The sequence below is a fragment of the Ciconia boyciana genome, chromosome 4 (genome assembly GCF_034638445.1).
Source record: "Ciconia boyciana chromosome 4, ASM3463844v1, whole genome shotgun sequence".
Taxonomy (NCBI): Eukaryota; Metazoa; Chordata; class Aves; order Ciconiiformes; family Ciconiidae; genus Ciconia; species Ciconia boyciana.
The window spans coordinates 35,200,414-35,226,288 of NC_132937.1; the positions used below are offsets into that span (position 1 = coordinate 35,200,414).

A 25,875-nucleotide genomic window follows, 5' to 3' on the forward strand; every position below is an offset into this window, starting at 1 on the left:
TAATATGATGGCATAAACATCCCAGAGGTCTTATTGATCTTCAGCACCTAAATGCTAGAGTGCTTTCAATAATAGATGAGCGAGACATAAATATGCCACATAATACTGCATTATCCTAAATAACACCTATAAATTGCCATGTGTAGCATAAAATTGAAATATGCTAATGGAACATTGTGTGGATTCTTCCCAGTAAAAACTGTCAGGAACCTGCCAAAACATTAAAACTGACAAAGATGAATGAGAGAGATTAATTAATATTTAAGAATATTGCTTGTCTTTTTATTTCACACTTGTTTTTGCAGCAGGTTCCCTCAGGCATTTGTGGTTGGGTTCTAACCCCATGCATTGATCTTTCTCACAAAGATTTGTCCTGCTGAGGTCATCTAGAGTCTTTCCATCATCCTCCCCCATTCCAGAAGCCATCATTTTATTCATGTTGTCCCCTCTGGCACTTGTCAGGCGTCTTACTTTGGCTTACCTCCTGCTGAGAGAATGGCCATGTCCTGGACTGCCCTGCTGTCTTCATCAAGATAAGGGTAGTTGGGTCTTCCTCTCACCCTGAGGGCCTAAATTTGTCATTGCAGTGCTGTTTCTAGGCTAGGTTTAGGGTAAATAAACTATCAGATGTAGGATTATTGTATTTGGATGGGATGAAGAGAGTTGTGAGTGAACCATGGCCTCATATGCTATAAGGAAAACTATTCTGAAAAGTTGTGACTGGTGATTAGGGCATTGGTCTGCCTTGGCCTAGAGGAGAGCAGAGCTGCGGCATAGATTACTGCAAGTCAGGAAGAGCAAGGAGTTGAACCTGCTTTTGGCTTTGTTCCTATTTTTAATAAAAACAATTTAGAAACTTTAAAATGCTTCATGAGATTGAGTGTCTTCCAGCCAGTCTTCCTCAAATGCTTATAGGTGTTTCATACCGAGGGAAACACACAGAGTTCATTCTTAGCCTGGCTGTAGGTACAGATGGACATTTACCCCACTGCAGGAGATACAGATGCTTTCTTTAAGGGTAGTTGATTTTTAACACGAACTGTGTGTTTCAGGTTGGAATTGTTCAGTACGGACAGACTGTAGTCCATGAATTTTTCCTGAATACCTACTCGACAACAGAAGATGTGATGGCTGCAGCCACAAGAATACGCCAGCGGGGTGGCACGCAAACTATGACAGCCCTGGGAATAGATACAGCAAGGTACGTTCACAAAATATTGTCCTGCATATGGTAGAAACAAACATAAACAGATATGGTGACAGTTCTGATTTTATAAATTAATAATATGATGTGGCTGACATCTGACTTCATTTTAGCTAAGCAAATAAAATTTAGGAGGAGGGTAGATAAACAGACTCTGTCCAGCATCTAGAGTAGTTGTATATGGCACCCTGAAAAGGCAGCTGTCTCTTGAGTGGAGGAAATAGGGAATGAGAAGAGACATGGAGCAAGCTTGTAGTCCTAAGTAAAGGGCTGAAAATCTTTGATGTCCACACAGAGCAGGTAGGAACTGTGTGTATAGAGGATGAAGGAAATTAAGTTTTTTAGAGGAAACAGGAAAAAATAGAACTTTTTAGTGTTAATTTGTCTTAATTGTGAAGTTAAGATTATTACGGGGTTTGAGCTCACACTTGTCAGAAAGCCTGGAAATTTTATATCCAAAGTCTTTGAAGCTTCTGGACCATTGGGAGATTAAAGATCTGTTGTAGCAATAGCATTATTTGGAAATGCTTCCTTTATGAGAAAAATGAAATCTGACTTTTGTAGAATAGGCAGTAAATGCAAAATCTCTCAGACACTTTCAAACTGTACAATGTTGTCCTGGTATCTTTTTTTTCTGGCATGACAGCATTACTTTATTCCATAAAAGACTGCATTCGCCTTTTCCAAACAACCATTTAGTGAAATATGCAGCATCTTTCTGATGAACTGTTTGATTATCTGGGCACAGTTTTGCTGATATGATGTCTTAAATCTAATTAAATTCTTACATATTCACCAGTAATGTTTTCCTTAGATACAAATACAAGCTTGAGGGAGTCTGAACAAGTTCATGAAAGCACAACCAGTTGAGAATTGCCAAATACTCAGAAACCACATGTGGTTCAGAAAGTCCCTGTGCACCACAAACTGTTGCAGGCTTTTATATATAGAAACTATCAGCAACAGCTTCCTCCATTCTTGCAGTCTTTGTATCCATCTACTTTTGGCCATTGTCAGCAGTAGATCTTAGCTTTCACTCATGTGGCCAGTCTTACAGGTTCTGTGGTATTTTTCTAAAAAGAGGAAGCCCTGCTTCCTTCCTTCTCCTCCAGAGCCCTAATCCAACCTCGCCTTTTCTGGTCCCCTCTAGAGTCTGGGTGAGCAGCTGCCCAAAACCTCAGTGCCCCTTTGCCCATCTGCAGCTGAGAATTCAACCGGTTGCCCCCACCTGCCTCTGCTCACCTGCAACCTACTTCTGCCACATCTCCAAAACCTAGTTTTGCTGTAGATGTGCAGAGGTGTGCTGGTAGCTGAAGAGTTTGACCACTTGAAGTGCTGCTGTAGGGTGGAAATCGGTGGGGTTTTTGTATGTGGGTTTCAGGATGGGGGGGGTGTTGGCTGGGTTTTTTTAAGCTGCCAAAAGCTGTTTTAAGGTGCCAGAAGTTTATTTGGAGAGGGGAAGAGTTCTTCACTATCCAGAATTGTATTTTCCGCTGTTGCTCTCAAATAAATAATGAATGAATGCTTGTGAAACTCTTTGGCTGTGAACTGTCATGTAAGTTCCAATTGTTGTTGTTTGTGTTTGTGCATGGTTAATGCTTCTTAGTTAATATAAAGTCTTTTAGTTTATGGATGACTATGCAAATATGATGCATGTGCTAAATGCTGGCATTGCCTTTCTCCAAACGCTTTATGCTCCCTTTAGGAAAGAGGCTTTTACTGAGGCTCGTGGTGCACGAAGAGGAGTACAAAAAGTAATGGTTATTGTGACTGATGGGGAATCACATGACAACTACAGATTAAAAGAAGTGATTGATAATTGTGAAGATGAAAACATTCAGAGATTTGCTATTGCCGTAAGTGAAATTTAATGGGAAAATTCAGAATCTTAAAAGCATGTTTCATCTTCCAAATGTAATTTCTGTTTAAAAAGTTCATTTCACAGAACCTTTATGGAAATATAATCATTTTGGAGAGCAAAAAAAGAAAGACGCTGAAAAACACAGTAAAAATTTACTTTCTGATTTTATAGCACATAAGAAAAAGCAATCTATCTGTCTTCCTGGTGGTGACAGGTGTGTGTGCATGTGAAGAAAAAGGAGAAAGAGTTTGAGGGGCAGTATAAAATAAAATCCTTTTTGTTAAGAGCAATATTGAACAGAGTGGATTAGTTCAAATCTTCTGCGCAGTTTCTATAGACATGTTACCTAGTTTGAAAAAAAAAAAGCAAATGTAAACCATAAACAAAAACCAGGTTTATTATGGCTGTTCGTGTGCTGGTGTTCTAAAGTTGTCATTTTCATGTTGAGCAAACTTAGTAGCTGAATGAGAGGATGAACATGATGGAGGTTAACCCATATTGAGAAATATGGAAACATTAATGATAGATCTGGTGTGAACTCTCCACTTTATTTGTGTATTCTATACTCAGATCATCTGTTTTCTCTCGCTAATTTTGAAGGTACCTTGGATTGTTGCTTCTCCGATCCTATCTGTCTTTGCTTTGGTACAATGAGGTGGTATGGAACTATACAATTTCAAGAAAGATGTTATCTTTAATTTAGAGAAAGACATAAAACAAAAGTTGAATCCAGCAGCGCAGAAATTTTCAGTGGTTTCCTTTGTAAACTAGAGATCATTAAAGAGAAAGTCATCCTTGAAGCTGCAATAATTTTTAGCAATAAAATCTCTGTCTGGAACCAAATTTGAGTTACTCCAGTGTCCAGGAGTGCTAGAACATGGGAGTTTGTGTTTTATTTCCTTCTCAAAGCAAGTTAAGTGTGTAGAGCACTGTTTTCCTATGAAAAATACTTGTCGGTCTGGGAACTGGAGAAGTGACTCATTCTGTTCTGAGGCATCCTGAGTTTTTACAGCAGTGGTGTTAAAACTGCAGACCAAATCTAAAGTCGTATACTGTGATGGAGTCGTCAACACTGAATGCAAGTGTTGTTGTTATGTGTATCTGTAGGGCAAATCTGCACACAAGAAAGAATTATCCTATGCCTACCTAACATGTCATTAATTGCTCATACACCGCGTTATGACAAGAACTGGTGGTACCTATGCAGAAGCCAGTGCAATTATGTATTCTAGTTTGGGTGTTGTGTTGTTTTTTTCCTAAATAAAGGCCTACTTCAACAAATCATAGAATCATAGAATAAATCATTAGAATTTTGTGAATAAGGGAGAAAAAGGACAGTTGAGGATAGCAGACATTACACTATACAGTTGCTTTGTTTGCTATTGTTGATATTTTCAGAAAAACAGCTGAGCCTTCATACAGTTCTGTTCTCATCGCAAAAGAATGGTTTCAAATCAATTTGAGGGAGGTTTTAACAGAGCAAATTAAGGTTAGATATGATTTCCGAATATTCTCTGACAACCTGCCTCAAAGGTATCTTTTAAAACAGGTTATAAAATGTATCCTTGACTTCTTTTTTTTTAATTCTCTTTAGATTCTTGGCCATTACAGCAGAGGAAATTTAAGTACTGAGAAATTTGTAGAGGAAATAAAATCAATTGCCAGTAAGCCTACTGAAAAGCATTTCTTCAATGTCTCAGATGAATTAGCTCTTGTAACTATTGTTGAAGCACTTGGAGAGAGAATATTTGCACTGGAAGGTATGATATTATTTAAAATTTTACTTCATGAGTGCATTACAACTGAAGCAAATAGAAGACCACCTGCTTGTATCTTCCTTTGCAATGTATTGTGCTGCACAAAATGTATTATGCAGGTATTTTTTTCATGCTGATCATAAAAATATTTTACAATAGACATTAAAAACATAGATAATGATGTGAAATATATTCAGATGGGTTAGAGCCTATGGAGGCAATAGCCTAAAAGGGTAAGTAACTTTTACCACTTTAGCCGGGGTAAATGTGAAGTTACCTTCCCTTAGGTAAAAAAGCATTGCCAGACCATATCCTGATTACCCCATGATCACATGTTTGTCTGCCTGTACCTTTAGGTTCTCATTTTGGTTAGTTATTAGTTACAACATATTACTTTGCTATGCAAGTTAACATGGGCTTGGTGTATAGAGTTGACAAGATATATTTTTCCTTTGGAAATGTTCATGATACTCAGATTTTAGCACAGAAAAGTAATTCTCTCATAATATCTGCTTACATTCTCCATCCAAATTGGGCAACGCTGTCCAAATCTCTGTTTGTTTCAAGGACACTACTGGTAACAGAAGACTGAGTTTATTAGTTATAAATTATACTGGCCAACTCTGAAGGGATCTGTGTCATACAAAGAAAACATCCATCTATTTGGACTTATTTTTTTCAACATTTAAACTTTCCAAGTAGCTGGAATAGTGTAGTTTGCAGCTGGAACAAAAGATAGTGTTGACTTGAATGTCAAGAAATAATACACGTATGAGAGATTATTTTAAAGTTTTTTAAATTGGATCTATATTTCTCAGACATATTTAGGTGTGTTTTTTAGTGTACCGTTTAGCTTGATCAAATATTACTATTTTCACCTGATTATTACTAAATATTTTTTCCAGTTTATATGTTCTTATCTTTTTAATTTCCTGGAAGATTTTGTTTCTTCACTTTTGAAACAAATTCATTTGCAGAGAATTTAATCTCTCTAAAGTCCAAAGTTTAGCCTCCTTAAGCTCATTGAGTACTTCAAAGTTCATTGAATAGGGGGAGTCTTTTGTTAAATCCCTGTTTATTGGGAAGAATACACTTTCAGTGGAAAAACAGGTGTTCAAACAGAAATTGAAAACTTAGTCTTCAGTTTGTGCTTTGTGCGTCTAGAAAAGTGAGAAAAATCATTGTCTTTCATTAGTAGAATAAAATCTGTTAGTTACACCTATTAAATGTAATGGATATAGAATAAAAAGTTAATCAACTGCTAGTCATGACAACAGACAAAGGATATAAGACCTATCATGACTGAGTTTCTGGACATCTATGTACTCAGATTCAAGGTTTCATGTCATAGCTCAACCCTTTGAACAACCAGATGCCACTGGAAGAGATGGTCTGACTTTGTCACACTCCACTTTGTCCCTTTTAGCAATCACTCGCTATTAGGTAGTGCGTATCTATCACATGAAACCCCAGCCTCCAAACAGTGGAGTAAATTGTGCCGGCTTGAACTCCCTGCTGATGGGGAATGCTTTTTATCATGAGCTCTAACCCATCAATGATTTTAGTAATTCTTTCCTCTAATCATAAGAAAAAACTACAAAACATTTGAACATTAAACAAGTTCTGTAGCTTAATAAAATATCCAAACAAATGTAGTTATATTAACGGTGGTGAAACTAACTGTTTGATTAAATTGTAGAAATGTTATCTCTTTATATGATAGTCAGCTCTTGAGGTGACTAGTCCTTGTCATCATGTCCTCCAGTATTTTGGTACTTTAAGCATATTGTACCTCTTTAAGTATCAACAAGTTCTGCAGTACTCCTTGAATTCAGCTTTAATTTTCTGCAAAAGGTGCAGTAACAAATATCTACTTCTTGGATATTTTTACTTCTTATTTAATGTAAACATATTATAAACTGTTAGGATATTTGTGCCTTGATATATTTGCCTTATTTTCGATTTTTATTTTATATGACTTGGCTGTATTACAAAAAATACATATTTGAAACAAAAAATGTGGAAAATTCTTTTCATTCACACTGTAAGAGATGAGCTAAGTGATTTCACCACTCCCAAAAGGCTGCTTGATTTCCAGATTTTCAGTAGGAACTCAGAGTCTGTGCTAAGATTTCTGTATAAGACAGCTGTGATATAAGAAATGTCACCTCCTCCACCTGTGAAAGTCCCGGAAATCACATAATCTGGTTACAAAGGAAGTCAGAATGGAAACTGGAAATGGGATCTTAGCTTTTTGTCAAACCATAGCAAGGTTGAGTTGCTCCAATGGGTTGGTAAGGCTGGAGCTAGAAGATGCTGACTAAATCAATTTCTGTTGATTCTTCAGGCATGGTTTCCTGTCACTCCCAAAGCATTTCAGGAGCTACTCTAGTTTTGCAACTGTGTCCATGGACACATTACTGTGGCAGGGGAGAAAAGAAGATTAATTCTGTCCCATGCAGCTTTCTAGTGACAATCCAACTTATTGGATGTGTGCAATGTAGAAAAGATTAATTAACCCTATACACTGTAGCTGAATTAACTTCTGTGCATAATATGGAGGTCACAGGAACTTTGATTCTTGAAATTCTGTATCTGAATCTGTTTAAATTCTCAATCCAAATAGCCTCCTGGTAGTATAATAGTACATTTAAATTTTTTTCTTGGATTTCTTCTTTTCTTTTTGGTTTTGGCCTTTAAAAAAATACAAAGAAAACTTGAGAGAGAGTTGAAAAATCAAATCCAACAAAAACCCACACTTGACAGCCAGTGAATTTTTACACATAATTTTTTTCACATGCCTGTGTGTCTCATGGCATGGATTTCTGATTTTAACAGCAATTTTATGTTTTAGCCAACCCATAAGCAGGCACAAATGTTTTTTCACAAAATATCCTTTGTAGGATGCTTGGCAGTTCGAAACTCAATGGAAAGTCAGACTGGGAGCCGTTCTCTAAGCAGCATTCAGAGCTGCACACACCAACAATACCAGCATTGTCCTCTGCCTCAGACTGTGAGAGTCCTGTATTTCTCAGCTCATTAAGGAGCATCCTTTACTGCATGAAAATATTGTTTATCAGCAAATGTACAACTTGGTCGTTTTTAAGCATAAAACTCTTATAGTTTTTTCAAACTTACCAAAGCAGCTACATCTCGTGAAACATGATGGCCTATGTTTGTGTGTCAGACATTTTGTGTTTGAGATCATGTCTCCTTCCTATGCCTGGCCATAAATCCCAACAATTAGCAAAGACGTCATGTCCCAGGGAGCAACCTCTCTGGTTTAATTGCTGAGTATCAAAAGTTCAGTATTATTTAATAATCCAGATGCCTGAAATTCATGAAGCCATGGCTTGCTATGCCTCAGTTTCATTTACACAGTTGGAGGTTCGCCTCAGCACTCCATTGGTAGCAAATTGAGAACTCTTCTTGGTCAAGCATCAGAGCAGATTTCATAGTTCCCCTCTACTGCCCGTTACTGTATCTTGCTCTCAAGGAGGAATCAATATGCAGAATACAGTTACCTTACTTGTGGTGCTTAAGGTGGCAAAATAGTCCTTGAGTATTGCTTTTAAGTAGAGGAAGAGGCAGACCTTTCTCTTCCCTTTCAAAAAGATAATATTGTAAGTGTACCTGGGAGCAAAGCAGCCCATCAGAGTTTAATAACTAGCATGTGACTACCTGACAAGGTACGAAATCACCTGATACCTTTTTTATTCAAAGTCACTTAAGAAAATCAGGAAGATTTTCATGTAACTTTCTGGGCAGGATTATAGTTCCCAAGCCTGTCCCTGAGGTTTATGAATCTTGGACATCTGAGATTTTCCTATGTTGTTTTTTGCAAAGTTTCATACAAACATCAAGTGTTTTTAATTTAAAGTTCTACCAGCTGCCTAGAAATTTTTAGTTGCTTGAATACAAGGCCAGGGTTACATGGCTGGTGTTTTATTGTTCACTTAGCTCAAGTGGAAAATGGCTTAACCGTATTAATCAAACATTCCAAACATATTTACCATCAGCCTAAGGTCAAATCTGGTCAGTTTTAGCCCAGAAATATTTCTTGGACAAGTTCTGAGACATGATCTTAAAATGGAAACTCTCGTACTTAATGGTAGCATTTAACACAGATCTTAATTTCTGTATTTATTATAAACATCTGTGGAAAACTATATTGACTGAATATTCTAGTTAATTATGCTATCCTTTACTATCACAGGACCATTTTCATTACACTATTCAGATAGTTTTTCAGATTGAAACTAATTTATTTTTGAAACGTAATTTTTTCTGTTTAATAGCAACAACAGACCAGCAGGCTGCCTCATTTGAAATGGAAATGTCTCAAGCTGGTTTCAGTGCTCATTATTCTCAGGTAAACAAACTGTTTGAAAATAGAAGTTCTTTTACAAAGTAGATTTTTGTTGGTGATGGCATGAATTTGGAATGAGTATTTCAGAATTCTTTGTACAGTCCTGTTTGCTGTTGGAAGTTTCCCATAATCCAGTTATTTTTTTTTAAAAATGTATGTAAAGAATGATTATAAACAATGAAAGCTTAAGAGAATAAGTACCTTCTTCACATGAACTCTAAATTTAATGCTCTCATAGCACTTTCTATCAGGAAAACAGTCTATAATATGTTCAGAAAGACAGAGAAAGGCTTTTTACCAGGGCCTGTAGTGACAGGACAAGACGCAACATTTTTAAACTGAAAGAGGATAGATTTAGATTGGATATAAGGAAGAATTTTTTTACGATGAGGGTGATGAGACACTGGAACAGGTTACCTGGAGAAGTGGTGGATGCCCTCTCCCTGGAAGTGTTCAAAGTCATGTTGGACAGGACTTTGAGCAACCTGATCTAGTGCAAGACATCCCTGCCCATGACAGGGGTGTTGGAATAGATGATGCTTAAAGATCTCTTCCAACCCAAACCATTCTATGATTCTATGAACTATAAAACTGTTCTCTCTAAATATTAATGTATAAATTGATATTACATTGTACTGGTGAAATTGAGACAGAATATATATTAAAAGGATATTTCTGTCATGGATATGTTCTACGTTACTAGTAACACAACATATTAGTTCTGTTAACGCATTGAATACCTCAGTTCTCAGGTGGTAAATATTTATTAAACTGGGATGCAAAAATCCCTGGGAATTTGTATTAGCAGAAAATCACTCCCAAAGTATTTTATTTATTCTTGAAAAATCAAAATGTATCCATTGTGATGATCTGCTCAGTGCACAAAAATGAAATTAAAATTTAACATGAGATCAAAAGAACTGGGAAGAGTTAAGCTTTAAAGATAAGAAAAAGTAGTGACAGTGGAAACGAACACAACAGGAGAGTAACTGAACTGAACAAACACCAAGCAATCCAAGACAAACTGACATGCATAGGAAAACCTTCAACCATGGCTTTGTATACAGCTCAGCATATCACTGGTAAAAAAGAGAATAAAAGACCTTCAATATGATTTAACATAAATATTTTAATGCAGAAGTACTCTCCGTTCATTTTTATTCTCTGCACTGCATTACACATGATTCTTCAGATGCTGTATCATACCTTAGAAACAAGTATTACCCTGATAGGGAGCGCAAGGATTTTTTATAAGATTATCTATTTGGTAGAGCATGTTCTTGAAGTTCACAAACAACTGACCTGCTGTCTTCAGAACCTCACTTCAGAAATGGGTCTTCAGTCCTTGGTGCATTGACAGACTTAGGGTCTCTGGTGTCCGTTTTATCTAGAAGGCTACATTCATGCCTTCAGGCAAGAAAGGTCAGCAAACCATTTCTCATTGACAAAAAGCTCTTGCACAATATACAAGACTCACAGATTTAACAGAGAAAGGTTCAAGTTTCTGAAAGTTTGTCTGGGGAATGCATTTAAGTGTTGTATTCTCTGATTAGCTTTGCTAAAATCCCTTTTGTCTTTCTATTTGGCCTGGAATGGTGGGCTAAAGCTGTAGGAACTGTGTTTCATTCTGCTGCTTTTCCTGAGTGACCTTTTTTTTTTTTTTTTTTTTAAGTTGGGTGCATTTTTAACAAGAAGTAGGAGACATACTATGATTGTAGGGACCATACTATAATAGAAAAAGCAGGGCTAAATACGTAAGTATACAGGAAGCATTACCCCAATGTGAGCATCATGATCAATGAATGTCTAAAGATGGTTCACATAGAGAACAGGCTTTTTGTTTTTCTCTACATAAGGATTGGATCATGCTTGGAGCAGTTGGAGCATATGACTGGAATGGCACAGTGCTCATGGTGAAGGACAGTGGTATTTCAATGCCAACTAATGACACTTTTCGTGACAGGCTTTCAGAAAGAAATGAACCCCTTGCAGCCTATCTAGGTAAGAGAAATAGCCCATCTTATAACACTTTTTGACAAATGCTACAAGACCTCTCTCAAATCTCATTCACAAAGAGTATCTTACAGAACATTATCTTACATTCTAGGAGACTGAGAAAATTTATAATGTATGGACATGTCTACTGTATGATTTTCTTGTTCTTTTTTACAAAATTTACTACTTCTACAGTAAAAAACTAGTCCAAACGCTTACAGACCTAAGTATATCTACTTTCCCCAATAGAGATGTCTTATCTGTTCAGAGAAGATTTCATAGATTCCACTGGTATTCTTCTCAAGTTTTTCTGTGCCTTGATAGTTAAAAAGCTTTACATGATATTCAGTCTAAATCTTTGCTTAAAATTAAGCTGATTTCTGTCACTCAATGGACAAGAACAACATTTTACCACACACATTTTACCAACATTTACCACTATCTTTCTTATAATAATGTTTTCCATAGTGGCAGGCTATTGTTTTCCTCTCGGCCTTTTCTACCAAAAAGCATCAGTGGCCTTGCTTTCTCCTCTAGGTCTTGCTTTCTACACCTCATGGTTCTGTTTGCTCTGTTAACTCATTTAAGCCACATTTTCACTGATGAACAGTTAACACTCGAATAATTTCATTTTTTTCCCTAAGTACACTGTTTGTCTTCTTTGCAGAATGCCATTAGCTATTTTTTTATATCTCAAATTTGGTAAAGTCATTTTAAATTTAGATCCTATCCTCCATAATACTTGCAACCCTGCCACAGTTTTGATTCATCTGCAAAATTTTTAAATCTTCCTTCACACAAGTTGTTAACTTGTTGTTAATTTAAAAAGAGCTAGGTTCAAAATCGCCCCGGAATCACATTTGGAAGACTCCGTCAGTTTGACAGTGAGCCGGTGACAACTGTTCTTTGAAAGTAGTTTTTCAACAGCTATTCACAAGTTATTTCATCAGCACCATCATATCATACACTGTGTGAGACTAGCAAAGGGAACATGACTCACCAGCCTGTGAACAGGTTTAATAACACAGTGGTGCTCATGACTCTAAGACTAGGCAAATACACATCCAGCCCTTTTAATTAACTCTGCTATTATACTCTAGCATAAGTAGGGCTAAACATCTAGTTGTAGAATAAACCTTAAAAAGGCTCTGAATCACAGCAAGTATTTCTGATGCATTCTCTATGTACTGCATCTTGACTTCTCTTCTGCTTCCTAGGATATACTGTGAATTCAGCATTGACACCTGGACGCATACTGTACATAGCAGGACAGCCACGATACAATCACACTGGCCAAGTTATCATTTATAAAATGGAAGGAAGAGAGGTACAAGTACTTCAGAGGTTAAATGGAGAACAAGTAAGTATGCATTCATGATTAACATATGAGAGGAATATGGCATGAGAAATAGAATGATTTCAAAAGAGAACTCTGCATCAGAAGAGCAAATGAAACTGGGAGTTGTAAGCAAGATCAGAAGGAAAGGTTAGGTAGATGCTCCGGTATAGTAAGTAATGGAAAGTGGACTCTACAGTAGTCAGAGATCCTTGGAAATTTTCTCTTTGAGGGTTAAACCTTCAGCAGTGCCAAAGTGATTGTAGCCATTTCTGAACTTGCAATTTTCTCTGTCTGCTGAGTGGAAGGGGTATGTCACTGGCAAGAAACAGGTGTGACAAGCAGGATTCTGTGCAAGAGCATCATCTGGGATAGCATGAAATATTGAATAGCTGCTTGTTATATTGAATAGCAGCTCACTGAGAGCTGTTCCTGCAGGAAAAAAACATGTAATCACGTCATTAAAGATGGTAGTATAATATTATGCACATGAGAGTTGAAAGACCTGCCTACTCAGGTCTCCCCAGTCTGAAGTACAAGCTCCTTTCAGGAGAATTCACGTTACCTAATTTTCACCTATAGCTGATGTCTGCAACTCAGCTAATCAATCAGTCCTTTTAGAGTCAATGAAGGAAAGTAGGCATTTTTAATGTTTGAGGGGTCTGACCTACTTGAAACATCTTCTATGAGATGAGAGGCATCTCATCCACTAGAAGGGACTGTCCACTAGAAGGGACTGTCCACTAGAAGGGACTGTTTCTCCTGTTGAGTGTAAAGGAAATGCAGGGTGTCTATCTTAGCTGTGAAGTGAATGTATTCCACACCTTGTACCCAGTCTATTAATGTATCTAGCTCTTTGCCTAGATCTTGTTCCGCTGCCTCCCAAGTAGCAGCTTGTGAATTTTGGAGACTGCCTGCACTGTGTTCTCTCGGAGCTTTTGTCCACCATCCTACCTTTTTCCCCTGGCAAGCCTAAGACCATTGATTTTTCTCCTTCTATGTATTATTGTTTGGACTGAAGAGAAGACTAGCTTCCCCAAGACATTTCTATTCAAATGCTGTCTTAAGAGGTCCTACTCCCCTTAGCAGGTAGAAGGCACCATTCATACCTTTCAAACTCAGGAGAGTTGAAAGTTGAATGAACCATTCTTAAACAAAAAAATCTGAGAACAAACCCTAAAACAGAAAGCAAGCTTCAAAGGCAAACAGACGAAAAAGATCTTCTAGGTAGCAAAGAAAATTTCTGCCTAGTGGTTAATATTTGGCATTGTTGTAAGCAGCCGTAAAACAGGTGTCTGTATAGGAAATGTTGCTTGACATTAACGACTCTGTCTCTGATTTATACCTTATATTTTCCTGCAGATTGGGTCATACTTTGGGGGTGTTATTACCACAATTGACATCAATAGGGACTCATTTACAGACCTTCTTCTTGTTGGAGCGCCTATGTATATGGGAACTGAGAAAGAGGAGCAAGGGAAAGTATATGTTTATAGTCTGAACAAGGTAAGGATGATGTTTATTGACCAGAAACAGAACATGCTCCTTACTGTCTTCATATCCTTATGTTAAAGATGTATGATAATTCGAGCTGGGGAAAATGACCTGTTGAAAACAGAGAAACATGGTTTTGACAATTGAGAGTATAATGCAGATTATTTTTTGAAAACTTTCTTCTCAAACTCTTGTTTTCTCACCTTTTTTTTCTAACAGTGTATATTATATAGATAGGCACTATATCCTGTAAGCTACAGTATGACATAGATGCAAATTTATAGGATTAATTTTCCTATCACATTTTCTTTTTGCTTTCACAGATTAGGGAACAATAGGGCTCATCCATCCTAAAAGTGTATGCTCCAATATCCTTGTGACTTGCTTACCAACTTAGAGCTAAACTCCATACGTCCAACAGCTTTTAAACATGTCACTACTAGATTGAGGAATATACCAGCTACACCTCAACTTCTTAATTTGATAAGTCTCTCCTTCCAATGTCTATGTATACTTTTTCTTCTTCTTTTATTCTTTTAGTCCTGTACCATTGTGTATCATTATAACAGTTATCAAAGTATGTCCTAGCAATGATGGTCTCCTAAAATACTATCCAAGAAAAGGACCTGAAGAGACTGGATCTATTTGACAAGGAACTCTCCCAGTTTCTACATGCATGTTGCTAACAACAAGTTGCTGGTGAATAGGGTTGGCAAGAAAACAAGAATTCCATGTCCTCCAGTAATGTGAGGGTTTGAAATTTGTTTTTCCTGTGCTTCCTTTTATCCATCTCCAAATAAAGGAGACACAGCAACTGCTTGCTGCTGCTAATCTCTAACATGGAACTCATGGGGCCAATCTCTTGGAAAGATTGGTTACATACTATACTGTATGTGTGTGTTTGATCTAGGATACACACTGGACCAGAAGAATATATATATATATGTTAGGCCATGGAGTATGTCTCTACTAAGAACAGAATTCAGTCTATGTAAGAAAAATGCTGTCTTTTTTTCTGGAATAACAGTATTGCCATCTGTGTTTCATCAGAAACTTGGCTGACTTCTCAGATTAAGAGAATGCCTTTAGAGAATGCCTAAGAGAACTCTTTACACTATCTTAAGAATGAAGTGGTTTACTAAGTATTTTTATCTAAGTATTTTTATGATACCATGCTTTCCTGTGAACCTCTAACTTCAAGAAATATGCAAAAGCATTTAGATGCAGAAAGAGAAAGAGCAAGAATGTCTTTCCCACCCACTGCTCAGAAAGAACATTTGAATTATAGTTACAGAATCACAGTTTCTACAGTGCACTCAATCACTAGGAATAGGATGTAATTGTTTCATTTAATTCATCAGTTTGTCTTCTGGACAGGAGCTCTTAAAAGCCTGCATTGCTAAAATGTTGATGGTAATCCACAAACTCTAAATCTGTTCTTTCACAGACAAAGTTTGAATATCAGATGAGTCTCGAACCTATAAAGCAAACATGCTGTTCGCCATTAAAACAGGACACCTGCAAAGTTCTTAAGAATGAGCCTTGCGGTGCACGCTTCGGGACTGCGATTGCTGCAGTGAAGGATCTCAACCTTGATGGATATAATGACATTGTAATAGGTTCTCCCTTAGAGGATGATCATCGGGGAGCTGTCTATATTTATCATGGCCATGGCAACACAATCAGTAAAAAATATTCACAGGTATGAAGTAAAACTTTACAGATTGGCAGCCACTGTAAGTGTATGTAGCACAAATCCTGTTTTCCTGTGTCTTCCCAACACAGAATCAAACTGTGACTTCACTTGTCATGACAGTTGCTTTTTTAAAATGCTCTGTACTTTTAAACTCAGTCTGATTTAACTGAATTTGACTCTAATAATGTTAGAAAATATATTTGCAAGTTTTTATTAGAAACCTTCTGAAATGTTCTGTATAGCCAGAAAAGTAGATATTTTGCAATTTTGAAAATTTGTAGTGTGTTCATCACCATGGTAACCCATTTAGGAGTATTGTAATGAAAATTGAATATATTTAAAGAGTCTAAAAGCCATCTAACTGCCAACAAATGCATCTTGAATGTTCTTATAAAATCCTTCAATATGCACTGCATAAACCTCTTAATGCTTTTCACAGCGTATTGCATCAGGTGGAGATGGGGAAAAAGTGAAATTTTTTGGCCAGTCTGTGCACGGAGAAATGGATTTAAACGACGACGGGCTGATTGATGTCACCATTGGAGGCCTTGGTGGGGCTGCCCTCTTCTGGTACGGATACTCACAGCAGCCGTCAGGCCAGAAAATAACCATTTTTCTTGGAATACCAATGTAACTTGCATGCACTACTGTTTGAGCTCTTGTGAGGATACGGGTTGCATCTCATGCTTTGACACTGGCTGTGAATCTTCATATTTTCATGTATCTCTGGAGGAACGAGTGTAAAACTTAATGGATAACAGTAATAAATATAGGAATGTTTTAGAAACCTTGTTAGCGTAGTATGAAGACCTTGTCCTTCTAGACCATATTCAAAATAAAAACTGATTCCACTTGGGTGGAATCCACTTGTGTGGATTCCACTGTGGCACTAAGTAAAATAGAAAAAAACTTAAGTGTTCTCTTTTTCACACTATATTGCCTATTATCTTATTAGCAATATCAAGGACAGAATCAAATGTAAAGGGGTCACTAAGAAAACTCATTTGACTTCCTAATAAGAAAACTCTACTTTGACTCCCTACAGAAAATCTTGGAAAAAATTAACTAAACTTGATGGTTAACAGTGAATTCACTTTCTTTACAAAAGAGCATGTTTCAGGTGGTATAATGAGCAATATATTTTTTAAGCAGGAAGAGAAAAATACCAGTAAGAGAAATAAACAAGGTAACATGTAATCCCTCGTTTCTAAAGCACAACTAAAACCATTTCTCTCTCTGATAAGGCAATTGCTAAGCCAGATTCTTGCTTTCCCTGTCCTGCTGTTCCACCGAACTCACCTGCTAGGTGATCAAGTTTGTCAGCTATCCTCAAGCTGCCAGCTTCTCCTCACCTTCATCTGGTAGTTGGTCTTTCTAAAAGCTCCATGTGTGAACGCAATGAAATGCCCCTTCACTGCATTGTTTAGATCACAAATCTGAAGAAAGCTATTTTGCCAGCTCAATTTTCTGCTGGTTTAGTACATCATCATCTCCATCTTGAGTCCAAAAGGGAACGCAAAAAGGAGCCAGAGCAAAGGGAGAGGCAGGAATGCATTTCAGGGGCAGGGGAGAAGCGGAGTTAAAGTGAAGCAAATTGGTAGTGAATCTCAGACTGTTTAAGTACTCATAGGCTAAGGGAAGGCACACTACCCTCCAGCTCATGTATAATATGTTCATCCGTGGATACCCTTGAGGATGGGCCTGAGCCTTCAGTCTCTTTTAGAATGGAACTGGCTGTACGGAGTTGCTTAAATGCTTTTGAAAATATATCCTTTCATCTGGTATCGTTTCTGAAACATGTACAGCACTGTGGAGAAACCCTGTGACCATTTTGTCTGTAATTTATTGTATACTAGTACTATGTATAGAGTGTATAGTTAATTATTTGTCTAGAGCATCAGATATGTGTATTTTAATGTTGAATGTTGCACATTTTGTAAGTTCATTCTTAAGTTAAAAAAAGTTGCTGCTATTATTTTCAAGGCACTTTCTCTCTTTTGTTAAGGTCTCGTGATGTGGCTGAAGTAAATGTTTCCATGCAATTTACACCCAAAAGCATCAATATCCAACAACAAAATTGTCAGATAAATAAAAGAAAAACAATATGCATAAATGCCACAATTTGTTTTAAGACCAGACTAAAGTCGAAGGAAGATAGATTTGAATCTAGTAAGTAGATAAGCACTAAGCTATGGAAACTTTACGCTATAAAACTGCTATGCTCACATTCATTTATTTCTCCAAAAATGGAATGCAACTCTTCTAAATTCACTATTCCAAGTACATTTAAGATACTGGGGAAAAAAAATGTGTAGAGGCAAATTGGTTTATAATATTGATCTCAACTTTCTCTGCAGGTCTGCAGTATTGGATTACTCTTGACTCACAAAGGCAAATATCTCGAAGCTTGTTCACAGAAAGCCATGAGAGGAAAATGCAAAAAAATATAACTATCAAAGGTTCAGAATGTATTAAACATAACTTCTACATGTTGGCAAGTAAATCATTTAAGTGTTTTTCTCATATTGATAATAACCCAAATGTATTCCATTAATTGTAAATTGGACAACAAAATCTGCATCCAGAAATAATCTTAAGAAGTGTACATAAAATTCGTTTACTACTTAGGATTTATGTATTTGTATATGTATATAGATATAAACTGTTTACTGATATGTACAGTCTATTTACCTTTGTCTCTTTGTTTGTGTCTGTCTTAAGAAAGAGCTTAACACGCTTAGTGGAACCAAGCAGCTCTCGCGGTTAGTAGTTTAGGTGCATTCAAAACTCAGCAGGAACACATGAGCTGGAAGTCTAGTTTGCATATTGGTGCAATTCCTCCTACTAAAATATAGTAAAAGAACTCACAAATTAGGTTTGGGATAGAGAATACTTATTCACTGCGCAACAGAAAAATAATTAGCAAGTGTGAGTATGAAATTGCCCAGATTGTAACTAATGTGCAGAGTGAAAGGAGGTCTATATTATAAGCTACTCACATTTAAAATGTTCAGTGACTTCACAGTTGTATCATAATTCAAAACTAATCATAAATGTGCCCAGAATTTGCTTGAATATGCAATACATCTCCTAACAGCAGGCCTCAGTTTGACTTCACACCAAGTGATACGACTGCTGTTCATCTCACTGATCCTTTAAACACAACTAAAAGAGGAAAGTCTAGGAGTTGACTGTTCTGAGACATTCTTAAATGAAACTCTGTTGCATACGCTCAGGCTATCTGACATTTTTGTGATAAGATGAGATACACAAAAACATTAGTAGATATTTATAAGGATTGGCTTGCATATTAAATGCTTTACCATCAATTGCAAGCACTCAAATGCTTCTCTAGCAAGGATGGCGACAGCGTGACTGAAAAATATTTTACCTCAGCATTGTTCGGGTTTTTTAACCTCCTTAGATATTAAAGTGAATGTCCCTAACAGCAATTTTGTTTTCTTTATGTTCTAGGATAAGCCTGACTTTCAGGACTCTGTAAAGGTTTTGCTGGAGTTCAATTTTTCTGACCCAGAGAGTGGACCTGTTCTTGATAGCAACCTGCCAAATTCAATATCAGAATATGTAAGTCAGCAAGATTCTGTATTAATAACCAAAGTATTTAAGGTAAAATTCATAGCCCACACAAGAGCTGAAAGTATTGTCCACAAATTGGTTAAAGAGGGAGGGTCATTGAGCCTGTCAGAAGATGCTTCCTCTAAATGAGTCTTTAGGAGTGAAAAGCTTGATTCAGTGTGCTTGGGAACCAGCCTGGGGTTTTAAAGCTGTCCAGAGGTAACTGAAGACAGAAGAGAGTACAAGCAATTTTATTGTCATTTTTTACACAGATAGAGCAGGGGAATGTTAGTTATATACTTTGATGGTGCTTGGCATCATTCATACTTCTACTATTGCCTCTTTTTCTAATCTAGATGAATCACTTAGAAGGGAATGAGTAGAAAGGTTATGTTTCATCTATGCATTTTACAGGATATTGGCATGTTTAACTGATTAATATTAGGGAAGGCTTCTTTGATTGTCAAACAGAAGACCTTATATAAAATTAGATAATGAATTAAAATGCAAGTATTTAATTTTAATAATAAATGTAATAAAATTGAGAATAAAAATACTATTGTTGCAGATTCCTTTCACAAAAGATTGCGGAGCCAAAAATAAATGCATTTCAGATCTTGTTCTGAATGTAAAAGCAAGCATAGCTGGAGACAGGTAACTACACTGGGTTTATTGTGTCACTTGATATCTGTACACAATTTATATGTAAATTATAAATTCTGTAGTCTAATAAGATAATGCTGTGGCATAATTTCCAAATCAGAAACAATATAGTCTGGACTCTGAAAGAAGTTCCTCGTTATGTTAAAAACAGATTCAAAAGTTAAGGTGTCCAACTTTCTTACTTTATTTTACAGCTCTTCTCCATTCATTGTAAAGTCACGCAATGATAAGTTCACCATCCAGCTCTCTGTGAAGAACAAAAAAGACAGTGCCTATAATACCAGAGTTTTGGTTCAGTATTCTCCAAATATTATTTTTGCTGGCATTGAGGTAGGAATTTTTCACATTATCACATTTATCATGATCTATATTGCTAGAGACATCTGAGGAAGCCTTTTTATTAAGCCTGAATTTCGCTGCTCTGGATGATCTCGGTTGATTGGAAGAGATTCCTGGGAGTGCTGTCCTCGCTTATCCCTCTAAAAGAGTGTATTTATTTTGACCTGAGTGGACTTTTGCCTAGACTCCGTTAACTACAGATGAAAGTTTCACAATGATACTTAGACAGTAAGTGCCTGCATCTTAGATGAATGTCAGCACCATGAATCATCTGTACATCTGTAGAGCCAGAAATGCCTTGTTATTCATCAGTGCAGCTCCTGAGCCTCTAGAATTTTCTTTTTGCACACGTATAGAAAAAGTACTGTCTTGGTAGGGCAGCATAGATCAGTGTCTGCCTCATCCCTACCTCAGACAGCATTTCCAAAGTAGCTGGTTTTCTGCCTGCCTCAGCAGATATGCTACAAATTCATCTCAGTTCAGGTGGGAAACATTAGGAGGAGTTTGTTTTCAATCAACAGTCCTGCTGTTGCGCATTAGGAGAAGTCAGGGATTCATAGCACTGTTGCTGACTCTGTGGCAATAATTTATGGAGTATGAATGTCACTTTTATTGCCAAGTTAGGAACACATTTACAAAATTACATGTAAAAGCTGTGTACTTATACATATGTTGATCTGCTAGACCCCATGACTAATTTTCATCATGTCCAGTTTGTATATAATTGCTAATGTTCCAAACACTTTCACTGGAAGGGAATAACGGCTACTAATTGATGTAGATGTCCATAGGTGGAAATTGTTTTGCAGAAGTTGTGACTTCCTGTTTTTGCTCCAGTTCAGTTAAGGCTTTGACTCTTACGACGTTTTGACAATGAAAAGCGGCAATGGTATATATGTTCAACAGGCCCTTGACACTTAGTCAAAATTTAAAAAGAGTTTGCACAAGGTCATGATTTCACTTTCTTTTTCCTTTAGGATATACAGAAAGATAGCTGTGAATCTAATCACAACATCACCTGTAAAGTGGGATATCCATTTCTAAAACCTGCAGAAGAGGTAAAAAGTCCCCCTGCATGCAAGTTCTCCTTGTTCCATGTTGTTTCTAAGGCCAGGGCAGTCCCTATCACCTCTGAATTTCTTTTCTCTTGAGTTCACCCCAAAACCTGTCCATGCGTGTTTCCCAGGCTATCCTTGATATGAATTGCACTGAGCCAGATAGGAAAACATCAGGTCTTCAGTACCTGGGCAGTTAGCTGTGGTATGTGAGGAGGTAAAAGGTGCATATTACCGTCCTTGACACTGTCAGAAGGCAAGCGGCACACCTGGCCAGAAGGGTCTGTCTCCAGACGTATAGGGTATTGGTTAGGATATACTGATAAGATATTAGACACTGTGGCATTCCACGGGTTGGAGCCTATGACTTCAGTTATTTTGTATATAAAATTTAATCAGATGGTTAAAAGAGAATAAGCTGGTATGCGGAAATGCTAACTTGGATCTGCCAAAGCCAGATCTTAAAATCGAGCTCCAGCTTGAAAAGCTCCAGTGATAAGTCTGCATCTCCTGCTGGAATAGAGAGCGAGCTTTACCTAAATTTAGCCTTTGAAAATATGCATTTAAGCCTCACTTAAATAGTTCTGATATTGAATTAGGAAATATCAAATTGCATTCAAATAAGACCAACTGTCTTTCCTGGCAGTTTCTTGTCTGTTCCTCTGTCATATCAGGTCTGTATTGCAGATGCATAACGGAGGGAGGATCAGGAGAGATGTCCTCTTACATTGCCTCCCACATACACGTTCCAGCTTGTGTCTTGGACTTGTAGGAATTAAGTCAGATGTTACTTTCTTGCAGCCAAATAAGCATACTACCCAATGCCAGTGCCCACAATGCTCCATTCCCAGCTTTACTGGATTTTTCACATTTTCGTTTCATGCTTTGATTGTTAGTTTGTCTGTAGCTATAGATCCTTAAGTTTAGAAATTTCATATTCTCCTTTGCATTCAGAATTCGATTAATCTCTGATTCACTGATAAGCATCCCTAACACATTCCTTTTTAAAGCCTCTTCCTGGCTTTTTTTTTAATATGAAGAATATCTAAGACAACTTTCTCTGGGTCACTTAGTAATAGAGATTTGTACACATTAACGGAAAAATAAAAGTCTGAGCTGAAAAATCCTGTACAGTATCAAATAGTAAAACTTTTGCTTCATATAAAATTACCCTTAAGTGTCAGGATATGAAAAGGGACATGTTTGGGACAGTGTTCCCAAAACTTGTGTAGTGCCAAATTGTGATAGATTTGCCCTAGTTATCATGCATAGGGAATTTTTGTGAGACCTGTTAGTAATTTATTTACATCGTGAACATTTCTGTTTGGTATTCTAGGTGTTTTACTATATTCTAGCAGCCTTCTATAGGCAGCTCATCTCCACTGTAATTGCCAGGCTTTGAAGTCAGGCTTTGAAGCTTTGTTTCTTCTTCACTGGAGAAAAAAAATGGTTTTGATAAATTGCTTGCAAGACCAGTTGGTTTCTTTTAAGAATTACTTAGCTATGTATTTTTAATATACTATATAATAAGTTTCACTGAGGCTTCTCAGTTCTGAAAAATTGAGGCTTCTGTTTAAGAAGTGATAACTATTAGATTTCCTTCTTGGTTGGGAGAAATTCAAAAAAGCAGATTCATTCACAGAAGAGTGTTAAAATGTGAATAGGTATTCCACAGATAAAAGTAGCAAAATTTTGCTCATTTTTCATCAGATCAAACCTACAAGTGTGCTTTTATTTTTTTTTTCTTTGAAAATGTGTAATGTATCTCTCCAAACAGATTTCCTTCAAAATATCTTTCCAATTCAACGCATCATATCTCTTGGAAAATGCCACTGTTCATGTATATGCAACAAGGTTAGTTGCAATCATTGCTTGTTTTCCTTCTGCTTTTTTTTTTTCTTAGAAAGCTCTACAGCTTTGTGTTTCACAGTAAAACAAGGATTACTTTCCTGAACTCAGAAGTGGTTGAACAATCTGTAGAGCTGGCAGCTTTACAGATGTACTCAGTCCAGCGGTGGACTGAGTGGACTAAATAAATAGCTGTTTGACTTTAGAGCCTGAGAGTCACAAATGAGTCATAATTTCTAGTAGTTTACCTTCAGAAAAGGTTTATTCTCTTACAAAATTACTGCACACTTTAGCATGAGTCACAGTTTATTCTAAACAAAAAGGTCTGGTCTTCAAAGAGCAAGAGCATTGCAGAAGTTGTCTGTGATAAAGGAATGCGCTTGCCCTCAGCGTTTGCTGTCCCTGCAAAATACAGGGATGGTGTGAGAGTAGTGACCCTTACTTGGTCCATTTTCCTTCAGTCAACTGCAGTCTGTAATTTTAACAAAGATGCATCTCTGAGCTGGAACTAGTGTAGCACTTAACTTTTTAGTTACTGGAAATAGTCTTTTTAATTTATTTTTAGGAGATAGTAATTAACTGGAAATGGGTAGTGTATCTTCATACCCAGAGCTGTAGTTATTTCAGTTTCTTAAGATCCTTTCCCACCTAGTGTTGCATGTGCAGATGAATATTACACTCTGATCTGAGTGACATATGTTGTTTTATTTTAGTGACAGTGAAGAACCACCTGAGACCTTAAGTGACAACAGAGGACACGTTACAATTCCAGTAAAATATGAAGTAGGATTAATATTTGTAAGGTATTGATGCTTCTCTGTACTTCTATTTACTAGCACAGTAGAGAACAGGTTGTTCAAAGAGAATATAGTATTGTTTTATTGTTGAGCTGTGGTCAGTTAGTATGTACAAATGGCAGCTTCGAAGCTCATGAACAGGAAGACCAGGCTTCATTGAAAAGAGCAGTTACATGAGATAATGGAGCAGTCACTTTCCCTATCTTGCTGTAGCTCCGTTTTATCTATTTAAATTTGAACTGCAGTTTGCAAGTACAACAGCAGCTTTTTTTGATTTTTGTACTTTGCTCTATTCATTCAAAGGCGTTTCACGTACATAAGAAAGCAAATAACTTCCAGCTTGCTGATGGCCATGAGTTTGTATCACTATAATATTGCATGGTGTGGTGTTTGATTTCCAGCTTCAAAAATTTGCCTTAATTTTAGATTCTCAGAGGTTTGTTTTTATCAGTTCAGTCATAAACTTTAATGTAGGTCTTGTAGTACACTTTATTTTTAGAAATAGCTAGAATTCAGTTAAATTCTATCCCTGAAAAAGATTAAAATATTATCAGTAGAGTACTTTGCGTGGGTGCAGGTGTAAATAATTAAATCAAATTCATTTTCGATGCATTTCATGGTTCAAATACAGCCTTTGTTTGTCCCATAGGGAATAAGGTTGAATTTAGGACATGCTGGTTTTATTCTCTTTTTACTTGGTTCTGTCTTTTATAGGATCCTGTCTGTTTCACATGGCAATACTGAGGATAAGGGACTGCACAGCTGGAATAAAAACAGCAAAATCAGGCCCTGATGTATTATTTTGGGAACAATATTTGCTTATTTTGTAGTTTCACCTGAACAAAACTTTTTAAATGTACATAATAAAAAGTGAGCACTACTCAGAAAATGGATGAGTTGAACTTCAGTGGAAGTAGCAGTGCACTCTTAATTGCCAGACTAGTCCTGGAGGATTAATGAAATAATGAAAAGACGTATATTATTAACTGCTAGAGTTTTTAGGAAGTTTTTGTGCTTATTCGGGTTTGGTTTTGTTTTTTGTTTTTTTTTTTAATCCACAGTGTTTTCAAAGAGCACCATGTTATAATAGCAGCAAACGATACCGTCCCTACTGCTATTAACACAACAGAGCAGATTGGGGATGAAGTTACTCTGCATTATAGGGTAAGAAACAATTAAAACTGCATAATATAGATACTGGCTTAATCTTTTTTTTTCATCTGGTTTGAATCGCTTAATGTGATAGCCTATTACTTAAATAGCAGCTATGCAATATGTTAACCTTCTACATGGGTATTTTGTGTTTAACACTATTTTTTTTCTTGCTTGCTTTGGAATAAGGTGAGTCAGAGGTTCTCAGAGTAGTCCACCTCCTGCAGAGTAGTTTGGGTGGGTTTTAGAGCTGCTGCCCTCGGCAGGGGAAAGAGAGAATGCCCTAGTAAATGAGAATTTGACCTACGTTCATTGCAGTTTAGAACAGATATTTCCAAAATTCAGTCAGCTTTTAAAAAGGCAAATGCCGTGCTCCAAGAACGTTATCTTCCTAGTGGAATGAATACTGCAAACTAAAATCACTTGGAAAAGTTATTTAGTGGACTAGAAGCCCAGCCTCAAGTTACAGTAGGACTGAACTTAGTTATCTTAAGACCATCCTTGTTTCCCAGTGTCAAATCCAAAGCTGAACAAGGGTTCCATATCAAAGGATAAAAGTCTCTGAATCAACTTTCTCTCTGTAAAAAATGGGCCATGGGAAAATTCTCACTCTCACTAAATAGCAATAGCAAAGGTTTTTTTAGATTTTTTAACCCACCTACAGTGTTTTACTCAGATACTTTTTTTGGTCTAAAAGTTCAAATCCAATAATCACAAAACTTTTTGTGGGTGG

At 36.8% G+C, this 25,875-nt stretch overlaps 1 protein-coding gene across 2 annotated transcripts in view; it reads left to right on the plus strand.

Moving 5' to 3' along the window:
• The window catches only part of ITGA1 (integrin subunit alpha 1), a 76,425-nt gene that overhangs the window by 38,533 nt on the left and 12,017 nt on the right, over window positions 1–25,875 (plus strand). For both annotated transcript variants that reach the window (XM_072859176.1, XM_072859177.1), the window contains exons 7-24: window positions 1,053–1,201; window positions 2,910–3,060; window positions 4,660–4,825; window positions 9,121–9,194; window positions 11,048–11,192; window positions 12,404–12,546; window positions 13,885–14,028; window positions 15,464–15,718; window positions 16,152–16,282; window positions 17,718–17,881; window positions 18,070–18,206; window positions 19,187–19,297; window positions 19,857–19,942; window positions 20,146–20,281; window positions 21,268–21,348; window positions 23,123–23,199; window positions 23,907–23,996; window positions 25,052–25,154. In XM_072859176.1, coding sequence (XP_072715277.1) covers window positions 1,053–1,201; window positions 2,910–3,060; window positions 4,660–4,825; window positions 9,121–9,194; window positions 11,048–11,192; window positions 12,404–12,546; window positions 13,885–14,028; window positions 15,464–15,718; window positions 16,152–16,282; window positions 17,718–17,881; window positions 18,070–18,206; window positions 19,187–19,297; window positions 19,857–19,942; window positions 20,146–20,281; window positions 21,268–21,348; window positions 23,123–23,199; window positions 23,907–23,996; window positions 25,052–25,154 — 2,343 coding nt within the window. The remainder of the gene's footprint in view (window positions 1–1,052; window positions 1,202–2,909; window positions 3,061–4,659; window positions 4,826–9,120; window positions 9,195–11,047; window positions 11,193–12,403; window positions 12,547–13,884; window positions 14,029–15,463; window positions 15,719–16,151; window positions 16,283–17,717; window positions 17,882–18,069; window positions 18,207–19,186; window positions 19,298–19,856; window positions 19,943–20,145; window positions 20,282–21,267; window positions 21,349–23,122; window positions 23,200–23,906; window positions 23,997–25,051; window positions 25,155–25,875) is intronic.